The 21,634-nt window shown below is 39.7% G+C and overlaps 1 protein-coding gene across 2 annotated transcripts in view; it reads right to left on the bottom strand.

Annotated features, from left to right (window-relative positions):
* trim44 (tripartite motif containing 44) overlaps positions 1–19,627 on the bottom strand; it is a 58,849-nt gene extending 39,222 nt beyond the window's left edge. The window contains exons 1-5 of one of the 2 annotated variants that reach the window (XM_079259321.1): positions 19,461–19,627; positions 19,273–19,328; positions 17,073–17,692; positions 13,801–13,878; positions 2,762–3,058 (exon numbers count right to left, since the gene is read on the bottom strand). In XM_079259321.1, coding sequence (XP_079115447.1) covers positions 2,762–3,058; positions 13,801–13,878; positions 17,073–17,692; positions 19,273–19,294 — 1,017 coding nt within the window. In that variant the 5' untranslated portion in view covers positions 19,295–19,328; positions 19,461–19,627. The remainder of the gene's footprint in view (positions 1–2,761; positions 3,059–13,800; positions 13,879–17,072; positions 17,693–19,272; positions 19,329–19,460) is intronic. The other variant, XM_079259322.1, reaches the window with a different exon arrangement.
* Positions 19,628–21,634: the final 2,007 nt, after the last annotated feature.

The raw sequence follows: 21,634 nt of genomic DNA, 5'->3' as shown, positions 1-21,634 counted from the left end.
ATGTGAGTTGCACTTCTGTCAGTATAAACATCCACAGAGATGTCTGCATCACACTGTGCAGCAGCTGTACATGTTTTAGAGAGGAATTGCTTTTTGATGTGATGTTTTGTTGGTCTTTCTTTGTCTTTAGCAGTTAACATGGTGCTTGATCAGTTTGGTTTGAGATTAGGGTGACTTACTCTGCAACTGTTCAACAATCTTCCATCTTTTAATCCTTCAAAAATCCTTAATTTTTCTTCCTTTTTCTTTCTTTTATGAAAAGAATGCTGCTTTAGAAGTGGTCCGACTTATCGGCTAATCTGGCCTTTTCATCTCGGAGGCTAATAACTACTTTGCCCATTAATGTGAACCCTGCATTGTGAAATTTCTTTTTTAAGAAAAGCAGGTGATCATGATCAGACGGAGGTTTTCTATGTTGCTAAGCTCACCATTGTGCTCTGTTTTTTCATCCAAATGCCCTAAACTATTGATTGAGCTACTTCTAATGTTCCAGCCATCTCTCTGATGGATTTGTTCTGTTTTTCCAGCCTAAAAATAGCCTGTTTTACTTGCATTGAGGGCTCCTTTGACCGCAGCAACAGCTTACAAGCTAAAATGACAGAAAGGAAACAAATTTATCTGCTCTACCGATGGGAAGCAAGTCTTTTAAAAAAATTGTTCACATTTGCCAAACAAACAGTTTGGTCTGCTGCACAACTACATTTCATCGACTCAAATAACTTTTATTTACATCTGGATGTCATTAATATCTTCTTCTACATCTACGAACATCATGCACATTAGCACTGTGGATAAATATTACAGGCAGTCTTACCTTTTATTTGGAGCAAAGCTAAGTTGAGCTGCTCCTGATCTCTATATCTATCTTATATATTTTATTCTTATCTTATTAACCTGTAATTCACAGCAGGTTCTGCAGTCAGTGTGAAGATAATCCTTTACATAAAAAGCTATTTTAGGGATTGAGCCTTTAAGCATTTTTGCAGTTTGAGTGTCATTCAGCAAGGGACAAATTCCTAACATACAAGGAAATGTTTTTTGGCCAAATGAGGCACATATGAAAGCTTGAGGAGTTATGACACTGAGTTGCCAACTCCTGATCAGAAACAAACCACTTTTGTGCTGGTTGGAGAACTGCCTGGAAGTGTTCAGGAGTGAAAGTAACACCATCTGTTTACCAAGGCTGCTTTTAGGAACATTTCTGGCTACAAACATCTGCACTTCAACTTGGTTATGCTTACTTTTGTTCTTTTAAAATGCATACAACAATTTCTTATGTTAAATTATCAGTTATTATATAAAATACAGAAGTTTTATCAATAATATGAAGTAATTTTATTTTGAAAGAAAAAAACCCAACAAAAAACTTGGTGACAAACTGTCATAATGACGCTATCTGGAGCATAATTATGAAGCAGGCTAATCCTCATGATCACCATTTGTAGTCTGTCAAAAATTAAATCCCAAACAAGCATTTTAACTTGTATATAATGCTTGCTTTTCAACCTTGTGCACATACCAACATGCTGAGACCATGCATATCACCCAGATGGGGCTGGGCGATACGACCAAAATCTCATATCACGATACCGTTCATTTTATATCCCCATAACGACATACATAACGACAAACTTTTTCGTGTAATTTTTGTGTCAGTCATCAGTGATTAGTCAGATGTGCTTGGCAACGGCAGCAGTGATCTCCTTCCATGTGCAGGAACTACGGCTGCATGGCGTTACACGGGTAAATGTCTGTTGCAGCGTTTGCGTCTGGAGTTTATCGTGAGCGCTTTCGCCTCCACTTGACGCTGTTTTTGTGGCTTCTGCTCATTGACTCGATTCTTTATTCTTTATCCTGATTCCTGCGCAGGTGATGAAAGGAGTTATTTATGTCAAAGTCTGTTGTTGGGACTGTGAGCTAGTCTGTTGTCAGTTCCATGTCTGTCTTTTTATATCCAAACCGCATCCATGCGACAGAAATTTCCCCTCTTTAATGAACAAGCTCATCGGTTTTGGTTGGCGGGTCATCGTTTAGTGAATAATCCTGCTCTGAAACACGTCTGCTACTGTCTTTCTCCATGTTTGTTTATGCAATGCAGCCTGCATGCCGTAAAGCGCATCGTGACATAAAATACTGCAGTGAAGCACCTTTTCGTGACATAAACAATAAAGCTTCATTTAAAACTAAAGACATTTTCTATCGTCCAAACGATCTATATCGTCATATCACCCAGCCCTACATCCAGATATGCAGAATGTAAACAGTCAACATAAAGGTTAGTATTTGGTTGAAGTTTAGATCATGACAGACAATGAGACAATGTTACTTAAGGATTCCAGATCAAGGACATCAGATATGTGGTCACGTGTGTCCCTGCACAGCTTCTCCGGGCAACCTTGATCACATTATTAGAAGTCATTCATTCATTTTCTATACCGCTTGATCCAATTAAAGGTTGACACACTTTTGTAAGTGTATCATACAATTCTGAAGAAAACAGTAATAACCCAAAGAAACACGAGATGAAAGGAAGTAAGCATAAACAGGCATATTCATAACCAAAAGCAAAAATGTCAGCTCACCTGGGATTAAAAAAAAAAAAAAAAGGTTTTAGCTTCCAGATTTCTGATACTAAGAAATATTTCTTTAACAAGTGTTTTATCTGGGTATGTAGGCGTAAAGATATATTTTCTTGTAAAGCTACATGTGCAGTTGAAATTTCATTATGCAGACAGTTAAAATGCAGAAAAGATATTCTCACCAGGGCTCTGTGTACTGGTCCAGGATCTGCTACAAGGACCCGTGCTGCTACGGAAGGAGCAACCGCCTGCGCCTCAGCCTGTTCCAAAAGGCACAGCTGGTGTGTGATGTTGTCCATCTCCTCCTGCAGCTTTTCCGTCTCTAACGTGATCTCAGCTATTTTCTCCGCGGCAGATGCTGTGAGGAACGCTTCCTTGAGGTCTACGAGGTGAAGGGTCCTCCTCTCCTCCAGACGCACCAAACGGCGAAGCTCATCAAACTGACTGTTCACGTATTCTTCCAGCTCCTCCGTAGACATCTGAAAAGATTTAGATTAAACACACGAAACGAACAGGGAAAGAGCAAGAATGACTCAGATGGACCATTTCCATTTAAAAAAAAAAAAAAAAAAAAATTTACGATTTACTTTCTGGCTAGCTGCATTGAGCTGAAAATGCACTGCGTTGGTGCAGGTATGAATCATGGAGATGAACGATGACTAAACAGATCCAATAAGCTCAAAGTGAGTTATAACAAAAGTTTAGACAAAACTTTTGTATTTTAATTTGACATGAATATTATTCCAGTAAGCCCACAAGTCTCTGTTATGCAGTAACTAATTGATAGCATATAGGAGATTCCCTGAAGGCAAACTCCCTGCACACCCTCTGTAGATAGAGAAGTCAGAGGCTCCCTTGACTAGAGAAAGCCATCTGTTTGGCTTTCAAGTCGGCTGAACTGCTCACGGAGATACTTTTTAAATTCCTTTCTCTGTTCCCCAGTGATGCCCTCTTTAGCTATGACTCATTACGTTAAAACACCTCAATAAACAGACTCCTCCTCGCAATCTTTCCCACTTGAAATGACTCCACCTTAAATGAAGATGCTGCCATGACGTAAAACAACCCAAAGCAGCTTGTCAGGATCTCTGCTCCTGAATAGTTATAATTGCTTCAATCTGTGAACATGAGTGCTCTGTCTCCACTCTTCCCTGGAGCAGAGCTTCACTTTCTTCCTCTCCATCTATTTCATCTAATTCTTTCAGCCTCCATCTCTCTAGTGAAGCAAAGGAATCATCAGTCTTCACAAAGGCTGGCAGAGCAACTGCCCCCCTTAGGAGCCAAAGTTTTATCATGTATTTGCCATTTCTGCACAAGCAATCAGATTCTGCAAATTGCCCATTAAATCAAGCACAAGAAGAACCATTTTTAATTAATTTTCTTTGCATGAGGACAGAGAAAGATGCACATCAGTAATTCGGGGTGAGATAGAAGGAGTTTGTTAACATCTAATTGGAAAGCAATGAATAGATTTCTTTTCTTGCCTCAATTAAATCAACACCTTGACAATGAGTCCAAGAGATGATATTGGACAAGTACTGTGCTCAGCTTCTCACACAGATGTTAGATGTAGATGTGAGTGTGGACGTTTTGGCAGAAAAGCATTTTTCCTAAATCTATTTTCCTCTGAGTAGTTATTCAACTTCACACTCAAACATGTCAACTCTCTGAAATGACAACATTAGCTGGTGAAATCTAGGAGCTGCATGGTTTTCAACATAAGGGCCAAGCATACATTAAAAAAGGTCAAATGAAATTTTGTAATCTTTATTATCTCACTTGGATGCTGAGCTTTGATGATTTTACTGCTCATGGCGTCCGTCTCTGTCTCTGAGATTAGATTGGTAGATTTACTGCAGTCAAACAGAACTAATTTACTTGAGTGTCAAATTACCTTGCTCATCTCTTAAAAAAAGGAAACAATTTTAATACTTATTACTAAAAGCTTTAACCTCAATAAGCTTTTGCATTAGGGCTGCAAAATAACATTGCAATATTAACATGCGCAATATTAATACAGCAAAAACATTTAGACTTGTAATAGAATGAGCGCAGGTGCATTAAAGAGAGCAGCGTTCCACTTAGAGCAAGGAAACCAAACTAGTCCTCAAGGGCTGCTGTGCTGCAGGTTGTTAATGTTTCCCTGCTTCAATCTAACATGATTGGAATTAAATGGATTGCCTTGAAAGATTGTTCAGCAATGCACAAGTCTGTTTATGTCCTGTTTATTAGAATTAGATGTGGTGAAAGAGAACTTCTAAAACCTGCAGGAAAGCAACAACCAAGGATTGGAGTTTGATACATATGCCTTCGAGGACGCTTGTCCTCTGTGTAATTTACCTAATAACAAGCATGCAGGGCTGCAGAAGTAGAATATAGATGTTGTTATTGTGCCTGATCCTCAAACAAAATATTGAAGTATTTGTTTATATGTAGCAAGTCATACTGTTGTGTTTTCTTAATAGTTCACAACCTTAATTTGCATTTATATTAAAATTCTGCAAAAGTAAATCTTACCGTTTTATATTTTATCATCCATGGATTCATTTAGAGCCAACAGTAATAATATGCACATCATTTAATGCAGAAGTTTTAATTGTACATTATTTTGGTTGCAAGTTTCTCTAAAGTAGCTCATCAAACTGACTTTAAATGAGCTACTTAGACTTGTATTTCTATCACATATACCAAGTTTAGAGATTTGGAAACAGTGAACCATGATGTATTACTGATTATGTCCATTTAACCTGCTTTAAGCTATCTTTATGTCTCTTTTGTACTTCTTATGTTTATTTTTATGAAAGCATCTCCCACAATCTAGTAATAGACTGTTGTGACTGATTTAAAGCCAGCATAAAAAACAGAACTAAAAAGAAAAAAAAACCCACTTTAAATATATGGGCAATATTTTAACAGAAGCACTAATAAACACTTCATTCATCAAAAGGTAAGGTTGGAAAAGATTCCACATTTTTATCCTAACCCTCCACAAAAACAAAGCCACAAAATGAAAAAAGATGGTAGAATTTTTACATCCAACGGTATTAAAATTTACTATTGGAAATTATCAATAAGGTGGTAAATTAGTGAATGGAAGACTTGTTCACAGTGATCTTTGCATCTGGTACAGCTGTGCATGCATTTAGGGGAGGTTCCAACAATCAGAGAATCCAGAAATCAATCTTTCAGACTAACAAATAGGAATTTACTCTTCTGTGCTAATTATCCACTTGACATTAGTGGCATGCATTACATTTTCAGCTGTAGTTGTTGTAGCATGAAACACATCCAATACTAGTGGAAGGATAAATGTCTAAAGGAAGAAATTCTACATTTGTTTGCAGAATTTCTGAAAAACTGTTATTAGTTAAGTTGAGGAAACATAAGGCTTGTGATGTGACTTGTCTAACTTGGAGTCATGATGCACCCGCTGTACCAAAACTTTTCCAGCTTTCCATTCTTTCATAATTTACACAACACCCAGCAGAGTTAGAGGCCATCACCCACAGATCTGGACAGTCCCATCACTGCTTTCTGTGGACACTAATTAGCTCAGGAAAGAAAATGTGCCCTTCGATTTCCTCACCGTTCAATCTGCAGGACCTTCACAAAGCCTTTTGCCCTTTAAACGAGTCTCCATGGCCTGCATGGCAGATGGAGTCTGTGATCTGGGATCTGTGTGTTTGTGGCGTAGGAACCCCCTGCTGCTGGACCTTTCACTCTGAAAAATTGTCCTAATAACAAGTAACAAGCATTTGTGCGTGCTAATCTTCATTTGGACTGCCGCAAGCTGAGACCACAGAATAAGGCCTCCAGAGAGACGGCGGCACACTGCTTACACTGGCAGAGTTGTTATGAAGACACAGGAGCAGATAGCAAACTGGAAACACATCAAGCAGATAGAAGGGAAAAAAAACTCTTTCCTATTTCCCATTTTCCAACAGAAATATAATTAAAAGTTCATGATATTTTATACTGATAATGTTAAAAGTATAACTAGACTGGCTGCACAAACGGTTCTGTTACTCATTAGTGATGATACAAAAATAACAACAAAAATATACTAATGAGGAAGAGTTGAAGCCCTTCCTCAGGAAAGATGATAATTTGTAAAAACAAAAATGACAGCAATTACAAAAATTACATGCACAATTCAGTGGATTTTCTGCAGGCATTGGAACTGGACCACTGTCATCGTCCCATTTACATCCAGATAAATGTACCCAGTTCCTGAAGTTTGCTTGATGTTGCAGCTCTGTGTGGGGATAATGTTGAGGACTTTCTGTGACTTATGACCTTTAATGTGGGAAATCATTTTTGTGTCTAAATACACACAAAAAAAACCCACAAGAGTTACTCAAATGATCACTTTTGTCAGCTGATGTTGTGCTTATAAAATCAGGACTTTATTCAAGTCTGGAAATGTCTGAGGTCACATCGAGTTGACTCAAAGTTTTAATGAGCTGTTTTTCAGTCACAATTTCTGACCCAGTTAGCCGTCTGATAAATGTAACAGAAAAACAACCTTATTGGAAATGCGGCAGTCTTAACATACACTAATGCAAAAAAAAAAAAAAAAAAAAAAATGTGCCCGAGTCCAGGATTGCAGGAGTTATTCCAGTTTTAACAGCTTAGAGTTCACACAATTTCTCTGCCAGTTTAACATATTTAAATACTATCAAACCAATTCAGGTTTGGCTACTAACAATGTTTTATCTTGTGTTCTGTAATATGCTGACTGTGTCGCCGTGTGTTTGAAGAGACATCAAGCGGATTTGTACAAATGCAATCTAAAAAGCAATGAAACTAAGTTGTGCGCTTTTGGTTGTCACCTTCCCAACCACACAGAAATTTCAAAGAGCACATCATAACATACATTTTTAAGGACCAAAAGGACTTTAATTTTTAGTCAAGTACAAAAATTACCCAACAGATCTGAAATGCACAGAGTTACTGGCTGCGTCACGGTGCAAACAAACACCGGCAGACTTACATACGACTCATTACTAACAACCTGAAGCATAATTAAGGGATTAGAATACAGAGAACTCTATTTCTTTTTTTTTTTTTAATATTATTTTTGAAAAGGGTTTTAATCAAATATCCGAAACAATACAGTGTAACTTAATATCTCTGAATGTTTTCCTAAATCCCAGCTTACTGTGCTGCCATTATTCAGAGTTTCTTGTATTTTGATACCTTTGTAGAAAGAACTAAAAGGCATTAATAATACATCAGACGTAAATGGATTTGAACTGCCCTTGCCCTAAGCATGAATGGCTCTCCTCCAAGGAAACACAACTCTCTTTCATGCTTTCTTTTGTCTCCCCAAGTATTAGACTTTCCAGCTTTGCTTCAAACACAACAATAAAAAAAGAGTTTATGTGAAAAAACCCAGAGTTGTCATCGAAGTAGTAGAGGAGACTGACGGTCAGTGGTTTTATAATAGTAGAGTTTCAATACTTGGCACCTTTGTATTGGTTTTAAGTGAAGCAATGTCAGCCAAGGATCTTTCTGGGTAATGGTACTAAGTAATTCAGTTAAAATGCAGAGAAGGAACAGTAGCGACAGCATTAAAAAGAAATGGAACAGGGTAGAGAGCTGCAGGAGAGAAAGAAAAGGATACGACAGGTAAGGAGCGGAAAAAGTAGAATGAATGAAGTCTTTTCATGCACTTCCTCTCTGTTGCACAGCCTTGGCTCTCAAAAATAGTTTCAATGTGTCTTCCTCTCAAATACATCTTATGAGTCCGATAAAATAGATTTATCTGATGAAGATGTATGCACATTTGGCTGGTGGCGCTGTGCTGCATTCAGGTCTCTTTCTCTGGCTCTGTAGGAAGCAGCTCCTTTTGGCCCTCACACCATACTTAATACTCTACGGAGTAATAATAAGTAAAAGGTAAATAATGTACACAATTAAATAAACTTAGTTATGTTCTGTTTACCTGGTGAGCAGCTGCAGTATGCTTTAAATGTCACAGGATGCGACCTGACAAAACTAATGCTTACTGATGGGATGAGTGGCAGGCAGCCATCTAAACCACTCCCGTCATGTCACACCTCTGGTACTCCATAAAATACTTGCAGCTACATTGTTTTTTTTGGGGTTTTTTTTCCTGCCTTCATTCTGCTCTCCAGTGGAGAATGACAACATGAGATCTGGGAGCTGACAATCCTGATGCCTGAACCAAAGGCTAGATAATAATAAGCAGCCACCTTGCAAGGGTTGAATGTCTTCATCCTCCCCTCACTCAGACCTCCTCTTCCCATAGTCCTTCAGGATGCCAATACCAGGTAATTCAACCGCTCTACCACTGCCATGCACATGACTTTCCTCACTAGTAGTCACTCTGAAGGCAGCCTGACAAACACTGACATTTGAGAGTGCAGAGAGGACATCCTGACAAATCCACATAATGTTCTCCGGTATAGAGAGAGCAGGTAAGAGCTTTTTATACCAGCACTTTGCGTCGCTGTAGCAGAACAGCAGCAGATTTGGGGAGCAGGAACTCCTTTGGGCAGCAGTGATATTTCTCTATTATAACGACATGAACTGAGGTGGGGTGCCAGTGACCAGAAAAAACTGATGTCGTTCACAGGCCAGCAAAATTAGCCTTTCGCACTATGCTACTGTGCCTGGGTCACGTCGCTGCAAATATTCAACTGTGCTCGAGTGCCACTAGTCTCAGATGGGTAGTGAAAAAAGGTATAAATGCAGAGTATAAGGCAGAACAAGGGCTGCAGGGGTGGTTGAGAGAGCAGGTGCTGCACACATTCAGAAGTAAATTGCAAAGCACACAGCTGTACTTCCCTGATCCTGCCTCTCACCGTTCCACCTCGCACTCCACAAACCCCGCAACTCTACGTGGTCTGGTTTTATTTTTACTGGCAGAACATGCCCCCACTATGGCATCTGTAATGGAAACATAGAAACTGCTTTCAAGGTTGACTTGTCATGAAAATTCACTTTGAGTAGCTTCTGTTTTGGCTGACATCAAGAGAAACGTGGCTGCATGTGAAATGCACAAGGTGCCTTTTTTTTTTTTGTTTATATTTTTTTTTAAATGGCAACCTCAAAGACTTTTGGCAAGAATTCTGAAATAAAGTTATAAACTTGACATGGTGATAGAGAGAATCGCTGTCACCTCCCCTCAATAACAACCCAGGGCATGTACTTTTGCACAAAGCACAACCACAAAGAAGCTACAAATCAGTATTCTATAAAAGTTCACCTATGTTCCTTGCAGTGATAAATGTTTTTTTAAATCAGAATTGTGATTTAGGATGTTGCAAACTGCAAAAAGTGTGATTAATTCACATTTTACACGGCGCCTGATCCAGGTTTCAAACGTGCAGCATTTACGGTTTTGCAAATCCAGAAGCTTCAGACGTATTTCCTGCCATGTTTCTTGTGCAACAGCAAGGTCTGCTCTTAGAGATTTGAAAAATACATCCGGCCATGAATCTGCTCTGAGACTGAAAAATGTTTATGACTTGTGTTATTTTATTCCCCACATTCGCTTCTAATCACCTCCTCTTCAACAAACGGGGAGAGGGAGGGAGGGGGAGGTGAGGAAATCGCACCACGGGGGCAGAGTAAAGGCCCCTTTATCCTCCATTTTGTAAATAAATGGGGATGTCTGTTTCAAACGTTGTCATATGTCGCTGCTGTCATACTTCCACACGTCCTTTATGAAGCTGTAATTGTTAAATCAGTTCATCCACTAGTGGGCAGTGTTGTGTTCAGAGTTCACTTCCATGTTTTAATAAGTTGGTAGCCATAATGTACCCTGATAAAGTCATTTACCTGCCAAAAACACCACAAGAAGTAGAAGAATAAAACAACAAAGTTTTTTACTGTTCCTAATTTCTACTTCTTCTTCATGTGCTTTTTATTTGGCAGTTTTCTTGGTCATCGTCTTCCTGTTCCTCTTCTTCTCTGGGGTGCTCCTTTGATGGAAAGGTGAGTAAGCTAAACAAGTTAACACAGCACCTGCAATTTCCTTTGGTATAGTGGCATTTTCTGTGTCAAGTGGCGGATAACCCCTTCAACACAGGCCAAATTATGTACACAACCGATGCAGGAGATAGATTAACCTAGCCGCCCACTTGCATATCCGTCTGCATTGAGCATAGACGAGCCATCACTGGTTGTTTGCAGCTGCACCCATAGGGTATGCAAAGCCTATCAAAAATTTCCTAATGAGAAGGTTCAACATCGGTACATTACGGTTAGCAACTGGTGTCAAAACATGGAAGTAAACTCTGAACGCAACACTGCCCACTAGTGGATGAACTGACTTAACAATTACGGCTTCGAAAAGGACTTGTGGAAGCATGAGACATGCTGGCGACATCTGACAGTGTTTGAAATGGACAGCCCTTATTTATGTACATAGGCTATGTGTAGGGCTGGGCAATATGGCCTAAAAATAAAATCTTTAATCTTTTTAAACCAAATGCAATTTCCAATTTTAATTAATTCCCTGTTAAATTCACTGATTCACTGTTAAAGAATAAAAAATAAATTAGAAATGTCGAAAATTAAAGTTTCATTTTTTGGGGGGAATGAGCTCTTCTTTGCTGGCTGCCATGCTGATGCAAGAGTGCGCAAATGGACTCGTTTTCCTTAAATGGCTGAAACGTTGAAACAAAAAGCACAACACCAAGAACAGAAAACAAACCCGAAGAAATATTGAATCCATTTTACGCCATAACACATCTCTGGAAATTCCTACGACAGCGGATTCAGCTTGTTCAGCTGTGCCTCTGTGATGGATATGAAATTCCCCGCATAACTGAGATGAATGAAGCTTCACATTATCTGATATGCATTTTCTGCTGGTTGGAGTGTGCACACCTGCTCATGCACGCTTGTGTCTGAGTGTGTGGAATCAGGGTGAAACTTGCTATGGAATTACAATACAGAAATCAAGTAGAAAGAAGGTGCTGTGGAGTAAATCATACAAACAACATCAGGCTTGTTGCTGTGGCCGTGTTCCAGAAAAACTCCAGTGTTTTGGCCACAGGTTGCATCATAGTTGGTAGTTGGTTAGTAAGGCTGTTCGTAACTCAACTTGTTGTCCTTGTTAGAACATAAAGCATTTCATATTGCGATGCCATGTGATGAGATCTTATAGAAATTATATTTCAACACGAACAATGAACAGAAGCTGACATTTTAAGATTAAATCCCAAACTAAATCACAGTTGCAATATTGGTCAGAAAAATCACAATCTGATTTTTTTTTTCCTTGTTCCTATTACCTGGGTAAGAATGTAGGGGGGGGGTAAATGAACATTTAATAATGGCCTGAACACTTGGAGAGAAACAGTGAAGCTGTGCACACAGTATTAGTTTAAGTAGTACTGCTAAAGTACACACTTGTAATTTTAGTACTAATTTGTCACTATCCCCATTTATTACCAAAAAAAAATTAATAAGGTCCCTTTTATTTATATTTGAACAGTACTTCCTCATTGAATATGGACTTTACTCCATTTCTTAAGGTGTTTTGAGTAATCTGGCAACAAGCTGTCTCTATCAGATCCTTGAAAGTTCTGCATGTTCCAAGTTTGTGCCTCCAGTGATGGAAAATCCTCAACTAGATTGCAATCTGGAGAATATGGAGGCCACGAGAACACCTTGAACCTGGTTCTTCAAACCATTTCTAAATCGGCACACTGATTATCTTGTCCTTCAATGCACCTTGGACCTCCATGACCCTGTTGTTGGTCCACCAGTCTTTTTTTCTGTGGACGACTTTAACAGGTCGACACCAATGCCGAAGCTCCCACAGCAGCTTCAGCAGTGGAGATGATAAGCTCCCCACTCTGCAGCTATCACAACTCAGCCCTTGTTAAAGTTGCTCAAATCCATATGATTGCCATTTTTTCTGCTTCCATGACGTCAGATTCAGGGACAGAACGTTCACAGGCTGCGTAATATATTCCTCCCACTGCCAGGTGCCTTTGTCAAGAGATAATGTTTTTCACTTCACCTGTCAGTGATCATAATCTTTTGGCTGATTGGTGTATACTGATATTTTGCTCATCTCATTCACTCATACAGAGACAGACAATTAGCAGAAAGTCATTAAAATTCAACAGTGTATAACACACAGTCCACAATCTAGTCTTTTTTTCTTCCAAGGATTGTTTTTACTTTGCTTGAATTTATGTCAATGGATGAAAATGCTACTTCTGACTTAAGACAGATGTGCTGACATCAGCTAAAACCTAAAGATGTCCAGACCCACACCATTTGTCACAAACAACATCTGATGAGCCCAGACCTACAGAACTGTGATATGTGAACAGAGCAGGATAGATGTAAATGCATTTAAATACTTGCCAAGAGCATTTGCTACCAAATGTCTTTATGACATAATCTCTTTCTAATCCCCAGTTTTTGCATCTCATTCTACACTGATGTATCTGCAACTGCACTGACTACATCATTCTGCTTCTTTCAGCTGTAATCAGGACATCAGAAATGCTTAATCAGTGGCTCATTGATTTTATTCATTGTTTTTCCGCCTGGTGTGTGAGGGCTTCCTATCGGAGATTGACCATTTTTATATCAAGATCCTTGTAAAAAGCACAATAGGTAATAAATCTCTCAAAGTCCTTTAGAGATAATTATCAACATTATCACTTGATACTGATATCATGTAAGAGTTCATGATAGCTCCATGAGGACTCATAAATGACTTAAAATAAATGTATTTGCTGTAATATCTGTTCTTGCGCAGCGATGCCTAAAATGCAAAGTTAATTTGACATTTGGGCACAACTGTATAATGAAAAGCAAAGCCGTTTGCACATGGAGGATGGCATTTCTAGCAAGGATATAAAATTCCCAGTTTATTGCTGCAAAGCAAAGAGCTGCACTCTATCCAATTCTGCGAGGGCTGCACTTCTTTAGCCTTCAGTACATCCCTGATCCAACACACCTGACTCAAATGAAATGGATCCAGCAGCCTATCAAGTTCTGCACAATGATGAGTTGGAGCAGGGAAATGGTGTAAACCTGCAGGGACCAAAGTGAGCAGCTCGGCTGTGAAGCCATTCCTACTAAATTTGATCAGTTGGTGGGAATTCACTGCGAGAGCAGAACAGCCTGGAGAGCATGCTCGGAGCGTGCGTTCTAAAATGGTCTTTCTATCTCATGTCAGCATTCAGCTCAAAGAGTTCTGTACACACGGGTTTGCACTCACCTCAGGATTTGTCCACTTGATCTTGATCCGTTCGGCCATCTGCTGTGTATAGCCCAGCAGGTCATAGCCCTGCCTGTTCTGCAAGGTAGAGAGCAGCAACAAGCAATAAAAACAACTGTGTCACAACACAAAAAGCAGCATGTTTTCTTTCTGTGCATCTCAAACGATAACACAAACATCCAGCCAAGAGTTTCTGAGGGTCATCTATCACAAAGAAGTCCACAAAACTGGCCTTGCGTGTTGATTTGTAAGTGAACAGACTGTGCTAACTTTGTTTTTGATTAGTTATACAAATATTAATAAATCAACAATATTTATAAGAGGATGCTTTGAAATGTTGACACAAAATAAAAAACATGCCATATCCTTTGCTGCAGCTTCACACGGAAAGCCTGTCATGCAAGATCTTGAGATGTGATGCTGTGATATCATATAGCAGAATGAACATATGAATGAACAGAAAATGAGCATAAATGCTGGAGTAGGTTTAGAATAAACAACACGCCTTTGGGCTGTATGTGTGACCTTCTTTGTCTTTCGTTAATCCATATGCGTCTGTGATGTAAGGGTAAGCCAGGGAATTGTGCTGCTCTACTTTTGTTTTCCAGATGTATAGCCACAGGACAGAGGACAGCACTGCTGCTTTAATCAGACAAAAACGATGAATCAATGTGGCAACATTCAAATTTCGGAGATTTTTCTTGTTTTGTTTGTTTCATTGCTCACAAACAAAAATGTTGGCTGTTCAAACTATTTACCCAAAGTTAAGACGTGGTTTCTGATTAAATAAATCAAATAACACCACTGTTAGCTGTTTGTGTCTGAATGCGCTCGGTTTGCTGAACATGGGCGTAAATGGCAGCTCAATTAACAGAAAATAAAAATTTCTTTAGTTTGTTTTCCCAAAAACCCCGCCCTGAGCCGTCACCTTATCGTGGCGGAGGGGTTTGTGGGTCCTGAAGATCCTAGCAGCTATGTTGTCAGGGGCTTTATGCCCCTGGTAGGGTCACCCATGGCAAACAGGTGTCTAGGGGAGGGACCAGACTCAGTGCAGCTTAAAGACCTCTATGATGAACACAACCACTGGCGGAAATGTTCCCAGAGCGAGCGTCTGGTGGTTGGGTCTTTGCCCGTGGGGCCCAGTCGGGTAATATGGGAACCATCTGCAGAAGGAGCCGTCGGGGTCAGGTGCAATGTGAGCTAGGCGGCAGCAAGAGGCAGGGACCCTGGCGGTCCGATTCCCGGCTGCAGAAACTGGCTCTACCGCAGTAGTATGGCAAATGTGGCTGGGGAGAGAGAAGTCTGGGCTTCCCTGCTTCGGCTGCTGCCCCCACGACCCGACCCCGGATAAGCGGTAGAAGATGGATGGATGGATGAATGCATGATTTCACAAGAAATGCAGTCTTCAAAAATGTGGCATTTTTACCACTTAGTTGCATCCCCGTTTCTTCTAACAGCAACTGTAAAGCATCTGAATTGCTCCCTGGTTTAAGTCTAAATTATTTCTGAACATTTTAGAGTGAGTGACAAGTTAAGTTACAATAGAACTACTGTGTTATAACAGGTGCAGCATATAGTTTGGTACCTCTCCGCTGAAACAGCCTGGGCTTGCTCTAAAAGAAGAAAATATACCTGAATGCCACAATTTACTGCTTCAAAACCTGGATGCCCTTCACCGTAAACGGTGCCTTCGCTTCTGAGCACACAAGCCATGTTGATCCCACTAATGCACCTCAATAAAAGAAGGACGAGGCTTTTAAGTTGTGTGCTGACAACAAGCTGAGTGGTTCCTCTCTTCAGAGGACAAAAACAATTCCTGATTTAGATCTTTTAAAGGGACAACTCTGATTTTATTTTGTCTCAGTTCACCTTGCACCCACATGCCGCTTTCAAATATACAACGGCTCTTACTTTCATTTGTGTTTCTACGGCTATTTAGACTTTAGTTAATTAAATTATTATGCAAATCTGATTCTGAAATTTTAAATATTTCTGCAAATGTAGCAAAAGCTTCTGAAATAAATGTTGGTTTGTGTTTGACAAATGATTACATCCTCAAATTCTTTAATCTTGCCCTGACTCAGCATCTTTAGGTGCTAATTTACTAATATTAGATTTATATGTTGTTATTCAGCTTTAAGAAGATCTATCCACTTTAAATACTATACATTTTTAGGAATTAAACATCTTTTGATTTTGTAACTCCCATTCAAACTGATTCAAAATATTTTTCATTCATTCATTTTCTTTACTGCTTAGTCCATTTGAGGGTTGCTGGGAAGCTGGAGCCTATTCCAGCAACCACTGGGCAGGAGGGAGGGTAAACCCTAGACAGGTTGCCAGTCCATCACAGGGCCAACACACAGATAGAGAGAGAAACAGCTATTCAAGCTCATTCCTACAGACGATTTAGAGTAACCAATCAACCCAACATGCATGTATTTTAACAGTGGGAGGAAACTGGAGTACTCAGAGAGAACCCACACACACACCATTCAAACCTCCCCCCAGCTGAGGCTCGAACCAGGGACGTTCTTGCAGAGAGGCCACAGTGCTCACTACCACACCATCATGCAGCCTTAAGGTGCCCTCAAGATGCATTAGTGATAAATATATCCACTAGTTTCAGCAACTTTTTTTTTCTGAAGCTGAATTAAATGCAGTCATTAAACAAATAGCAAATGAATATACGTCCTGTGTGTGTGCGTGTATGTAAACACTTTGCACAACTTCACAGATTTTGAAAAAAGATTTATACAAGTTTGAGAATATTTTAACTTGTAGTTTTGGCAGCATCACACTCCTCTGAACATCTGCTGACTCACACTGCTTATTGAATATGCTTAAAGAAAAAGCATCATCTTGCAAAACAAAGAAAGCATGAAAGCAAAACTGGCAGAAAGCCAGGTGTGAAATAAGGTAGATTCATCAGGTTTCATTTCCATGTTGCTGTTTTCATCAAATCGTTTTACATAAAACTGCATAATTTGCCCAATTTATTAATGAAGTCATGTGAGGAATCATGAAACGTTGCATAATAAATCCTTATCCAGTTACATAACCGGAGTGAGTTGACTAAAAAGACCTCCAGCTATTGAGATACTACTTGATACTGAATTAGAAATGCAAACTAGAAAGGTGATGCTCTGAATGCATTACGTTGCAGAGCTGTACATGTTGTGCAGGAAGCGCTACAGATTAAGTACAACAAAGAGCTGACGATAAATCACAAACCGCACATAAACCTGCCATGTTGGGAGTGTGCAACTCACCTTCTGCCACACATACGCCTCATGGAGAGTAATGATCTCATGCTCTTTGTGCTCGCCCTGCACAGCACACACCACACAGATTATCTTCTCATCTGGTTTACAGTAGAGGGAGCCTTCCTGCCCGTGCTCCTTGCAACGCAACCTCTCTACTGTCACTGTGTCTCTTTTTGCAGCCTCTCCAGCAGCGATGGCCTCAGGTCCAGCTTCTGCACCCTCAGCACCAGCCTCAGCTTCCTGAGGTGAACAGTTCTGGGCTCCTTCTCTTTCCTCAGCCTTCCCGTTCTCGCTGCCATTAGCCATCGCCACGTCAAGTGATGCCGCCCCCTGACATTCACCCATTTGAGCCTCATCCTCGGCTTTGCCTGCAACGTGGGAGTATTTGACTGTATCCAGACCACGAGCCTCTTCGTGGTCATAAGGCATTAGTGTATGCCGTGTGCTGCTGGTGTGCCTTTCGGCATGGATGGGGCAGAAGGCAAAGCTGCAGATGTGGCACACTTGTGTCGCTGGCTGGGCCTCATCAGGCTCACATGCATCGCATGAACCGTCCATCTGCGGCAGCTCCTCTTGTTTCAGCCCAATGGCTTCTTTCAGAGGCTCCTCTTTGTGATCCATAGTGGCTAAAAAAGGAAAAAAAAAAAGTGTGGATCAGAGAAGTAAGCTTTATATGGGGACATATGGACAGTAGGGAACAGTGTATAAATAACTGTGACCTTCTAGGAACACTTCTTATATTTGCAGAAGGGAAAATCCAAGACTCTCCAAACTAATCCCTCTAATATAATGTTCCCAGAGCAGATGGGGGGGGGGTGGACACCGTCCACAGGAAACAACGCCATAATCTAAGTGACACAATAAAGCATATGTAACGGAGTTAATTTGTGATGATTCCCACTTGCCATCCTTTGTATTTCTATAATTTAAGCCTTATGTGTAATTTGATTTATTATGAGTCTACCATTTTCAGTCAAGAGATTTTATTTATTTAAATTTATTGTGATGGGTACTTTAAGTTCCGATTTATTTTGAAGCACTTGAACGCCACCTGTCAAACCCCTGCAGACTTGACGCCCCCTCCGTCTAGCCTCAGTCTGATATCGGGAGGACTCGTGGAAAGTTGGCTTGCAGTGATCTCTACAGTGATCATTTTTATCATTGTGTTTTAAATATTTATTTTCCGATTGTATGTATTCTGTTAAGTTAACAACTGCTGACGTAATGTGGTTGTGCTTTGTAAAAAGCTATGTTACTCAGTAGCAACTTGTTAGCTTTGTGTGGCTAATGCTAGTAACTTGGCTGCGTAAAACAAGTGAGTTTTCTTTTTCAGTTGTGTTGATGCCGTGACTGTGGGAGCTGATGAGCCTATTTTTTTATGTTTTGAATCAGGTACCTATCCAGTATTTTAATACAAATGTTCCTTTATGCGTCTAGCCTCAGTCTGATAACGGGAGGACTCGTGAACCAGATGTGGTAATAAAGAAGCCGTGGATTTTGAGACTTGGTACCTTGGTCTTCATTTCACACAATGCAGAAAAGAATAACCTAGCTGCTACACATAGATGTGTTAAGAAGTACCTCGGTCTATTTCTCTAATATAATAATGTATAAATATTTGGCAATATTGCCGTCTCCAACTTATTTCTCCTTTTTTCCGCAGGTCTTCCTGAATAAATGTAGTTGTACATGTTGATCTGTCTTTCCTGTCCTCTCCACCCCAACCAGTTAAGGCAGATGGCTGATCTCCCTGAACCGGGTTCTGCCGGAGGTTTTCCTCCTGTTAAAAGGGAGTTTTTTCCTTCCCACTGTCGCCGCATGCATGCTCAGGATGGGGGATTGGATCCAAGTCATGACTCAATGCAATCAATTGGTTTCTATTATAGGCTATGTATAAATTGGCTTGAATGAAGTGTATGTTGATTCGTGTATGTAAAGTGCCCTGTGACAACACTGTTGTGAAGTGGTGCTATACAAATAAAGTTGAATTGAATTAAATCAGGTGCTCTAACCAGGAAGTTCCCACCTAACCTACAGTGTCTGCGCGTGCAAACATTGTTTACTGACTCACCACCTGAATCTGCTGAGTGTGTATACCTGCATCATCAGCATGTCCAAGCCCCCCCTCTCCACGCTCCCACGAGGCACTGACCTTACAACCTTTTGTTATTTAGTGCTGTGGGCTATCCCTGTTATTACTTCTTACTTTTCAGCTCTCCTGAAGCCATTCCCTGCTGGGCTCCGTCTGTCTACACTTCCTCACTGCTAACAGAAACACCAAGCAGAAAAGTGCTGTAATGCAGAGCTGTTTAGAGCCACATTTTAACCCCAAACCAGATATTTTTCCCTCCTCGTGCAGCAGGGCTATCTGGAAACTGGGCAGTGTGTACTTACTCAGCTGTGTCTCCGTGTTTTTCTGCGCCGTTTGGTGAAAATGTTCAGTCTGAGGAAGAATTAGCTTATCCGCTAATTATCTCAGCGCAGCTGTTAATTCTGTTACCGAGCACTTTGCTAATCTACTCTCACTTAAAGGAAGAAAAGAGGCTCCATGTTCAGTTCGACTGCGTTTACTTCCTTATTTTCATCAGCTGCTGCCTGCTTTTTTTTTCTACTTCCTGCTTGCAGGCTGCGGTGTGTGTGTGTGTGTGTGTGTGTGTGTGTGTGTGTGTGTGTGTGGAACCGACAGAGACACGCAGAGGCTGGGAGAGAAAACTCGTTTGACAAACAGGCTGAAGCAGCGAGAAAACAGCAACAGAATCCACTCAGGGTGTTTAAACATGAGCAGGAATGAAAAGCTGTTTGGTGTCTGATAAAATATAGGTTTAGGTTTTTGTCAGAAGCGTTTCGCCATGTTCTTTTTTCTGTCAAACCTATAAACAATGATTTGAAAATACCAGATGTCACTAATTTAATTTATTTATTGATTCATTCATTCATTTATTTTCATATTAACAAAACCTTATTTTATTCATATAACCTTTTTGAACAATGTTGCAAAGTGATTATAATATAAGATTATAAATAGCAAAATAAATAGGAAAAAAACAGCTGATTTTCATATTAAGATCATGTGGTCTCTTGTGCTGAAAACTTATTCCTTTTCACTTTTGCCCTTGACCTTTTTTAAAGCCATATTATTAACTTTGGCTAAAATAAGTGTGTGAAATGTAGGGACTTGGGAAATCATGAAATAACAGCTTCAAACCATTTCAGTCATAAAAAAAACAAAACAAACAGACTGTGTTCACAGGTTTATTTTTGCATAACAGCTTCAATAATTGAGTTGACTTTCTTTTCAAATAAAAGAAATTGCAGTCACACTTTAATTTATTTTAATTTAATTTAATTAATTTTAATACTTTAAAAATATATAAAAATTGAATAGGAGTTCATTTGAAAACACAGTCCATCATTTAGCATAAAAAGGTTTTAAACATGACATTTTATAGAGCAAATACACAGAAAGACCAGTGATCAACCAGGCAAATTGACTATTGTTGAAAGAAAAAATGTGTTCTATGTACTTACTTTGGCTCCCATGTCAATGAACTTGAGCAGCTACCAATCAAACCAAAGTTAAACCCAGCTAACCTTTAACATCTCAAGCAAAATGTCAAATAACTTCCATACTAAGCTGTTCAGAATGCAACAACACAGTCTGAATGTGTTTTGTGCGTTATAGTGCTACCAACGTAATCTTGAAAAGGTCCTGAAATTTAAACAGGCTAAATGTAAAATGGTCCAAATTTTACTTCCCATTCACATGTGGATCAATAATCTATATCTACACTGCAATAACAACATGTAGTAATGGTAGCAAATTAGTTTGAGCTCATATTTTTGCAGCACAAACCATTCACATTTAACTTTATCAGTCACTGAACGATCCCATATTGAAACAGTATTATAGTACCTGGTCAGTTAGAAGAACAGTTTTGCCTTTCAGTTCATTCAAAAGGATTTGTATGGAAATTTAGAAGATTTTAGCCTCATCTCCAAAAATAGTTAAAATGTGTGACACTGCGCGTGTCTTTGAAACTCAATTGTTGCCATGAACAGGAAGGTTTGTCTTGTGTTCTCATCTAATCAGTGCTGGAATGTAACCACATGCAGTCAAAATGCATAACACTAGTTTGGTGCTTGTTGGCTACATCAGTGCATCACTGCTTTGATACTGGTATATTTACCTCATAATGCTTGGAATTACTCCAGTGTAGTAGTAGTACTATTGGTAATTATTAATACAAAGGTCTCAAAAAGCAGCAGTGTTTCCTTTCAGGGCTTAAGAATGAGAGGGGACAAAACTCATTTCCATAGAGGATTAAGCAAAATGAGTATGCTTACATCATAGAATGTGGTGGTAATTTCCGGTTGTGTGCAATTCACTGAAAGTATAGCAAATGTGTTGTATTTTCTAATAATATATTTATAATGAATTACATCAAAATGAGCATGAGGCCAAGTGCATACTTGTGTATGAATAAAAAAGAAATGCAGGAAAGCAAAAGGCTCAGCAGGAAGGGTGAACTAGCAGCACTAATTCCAACACCAGTCTTAATGGGGAGTTT

This window comes from Telmatherina bonti (genome assembly GCF_933228915.1).
Source record: "Telmatherina bonti genome assembly, chromosome: 2".
Lineage (NCBI taxonomy): Eukaryota > Metazoa > Chordata > Actinopteri > Atheriniformes > Telmatherinidae > Telmatherina > Telmatherina bonti.
This window is presented reverse-complemented; position numbering and strand designations above follow the sequence as displayed.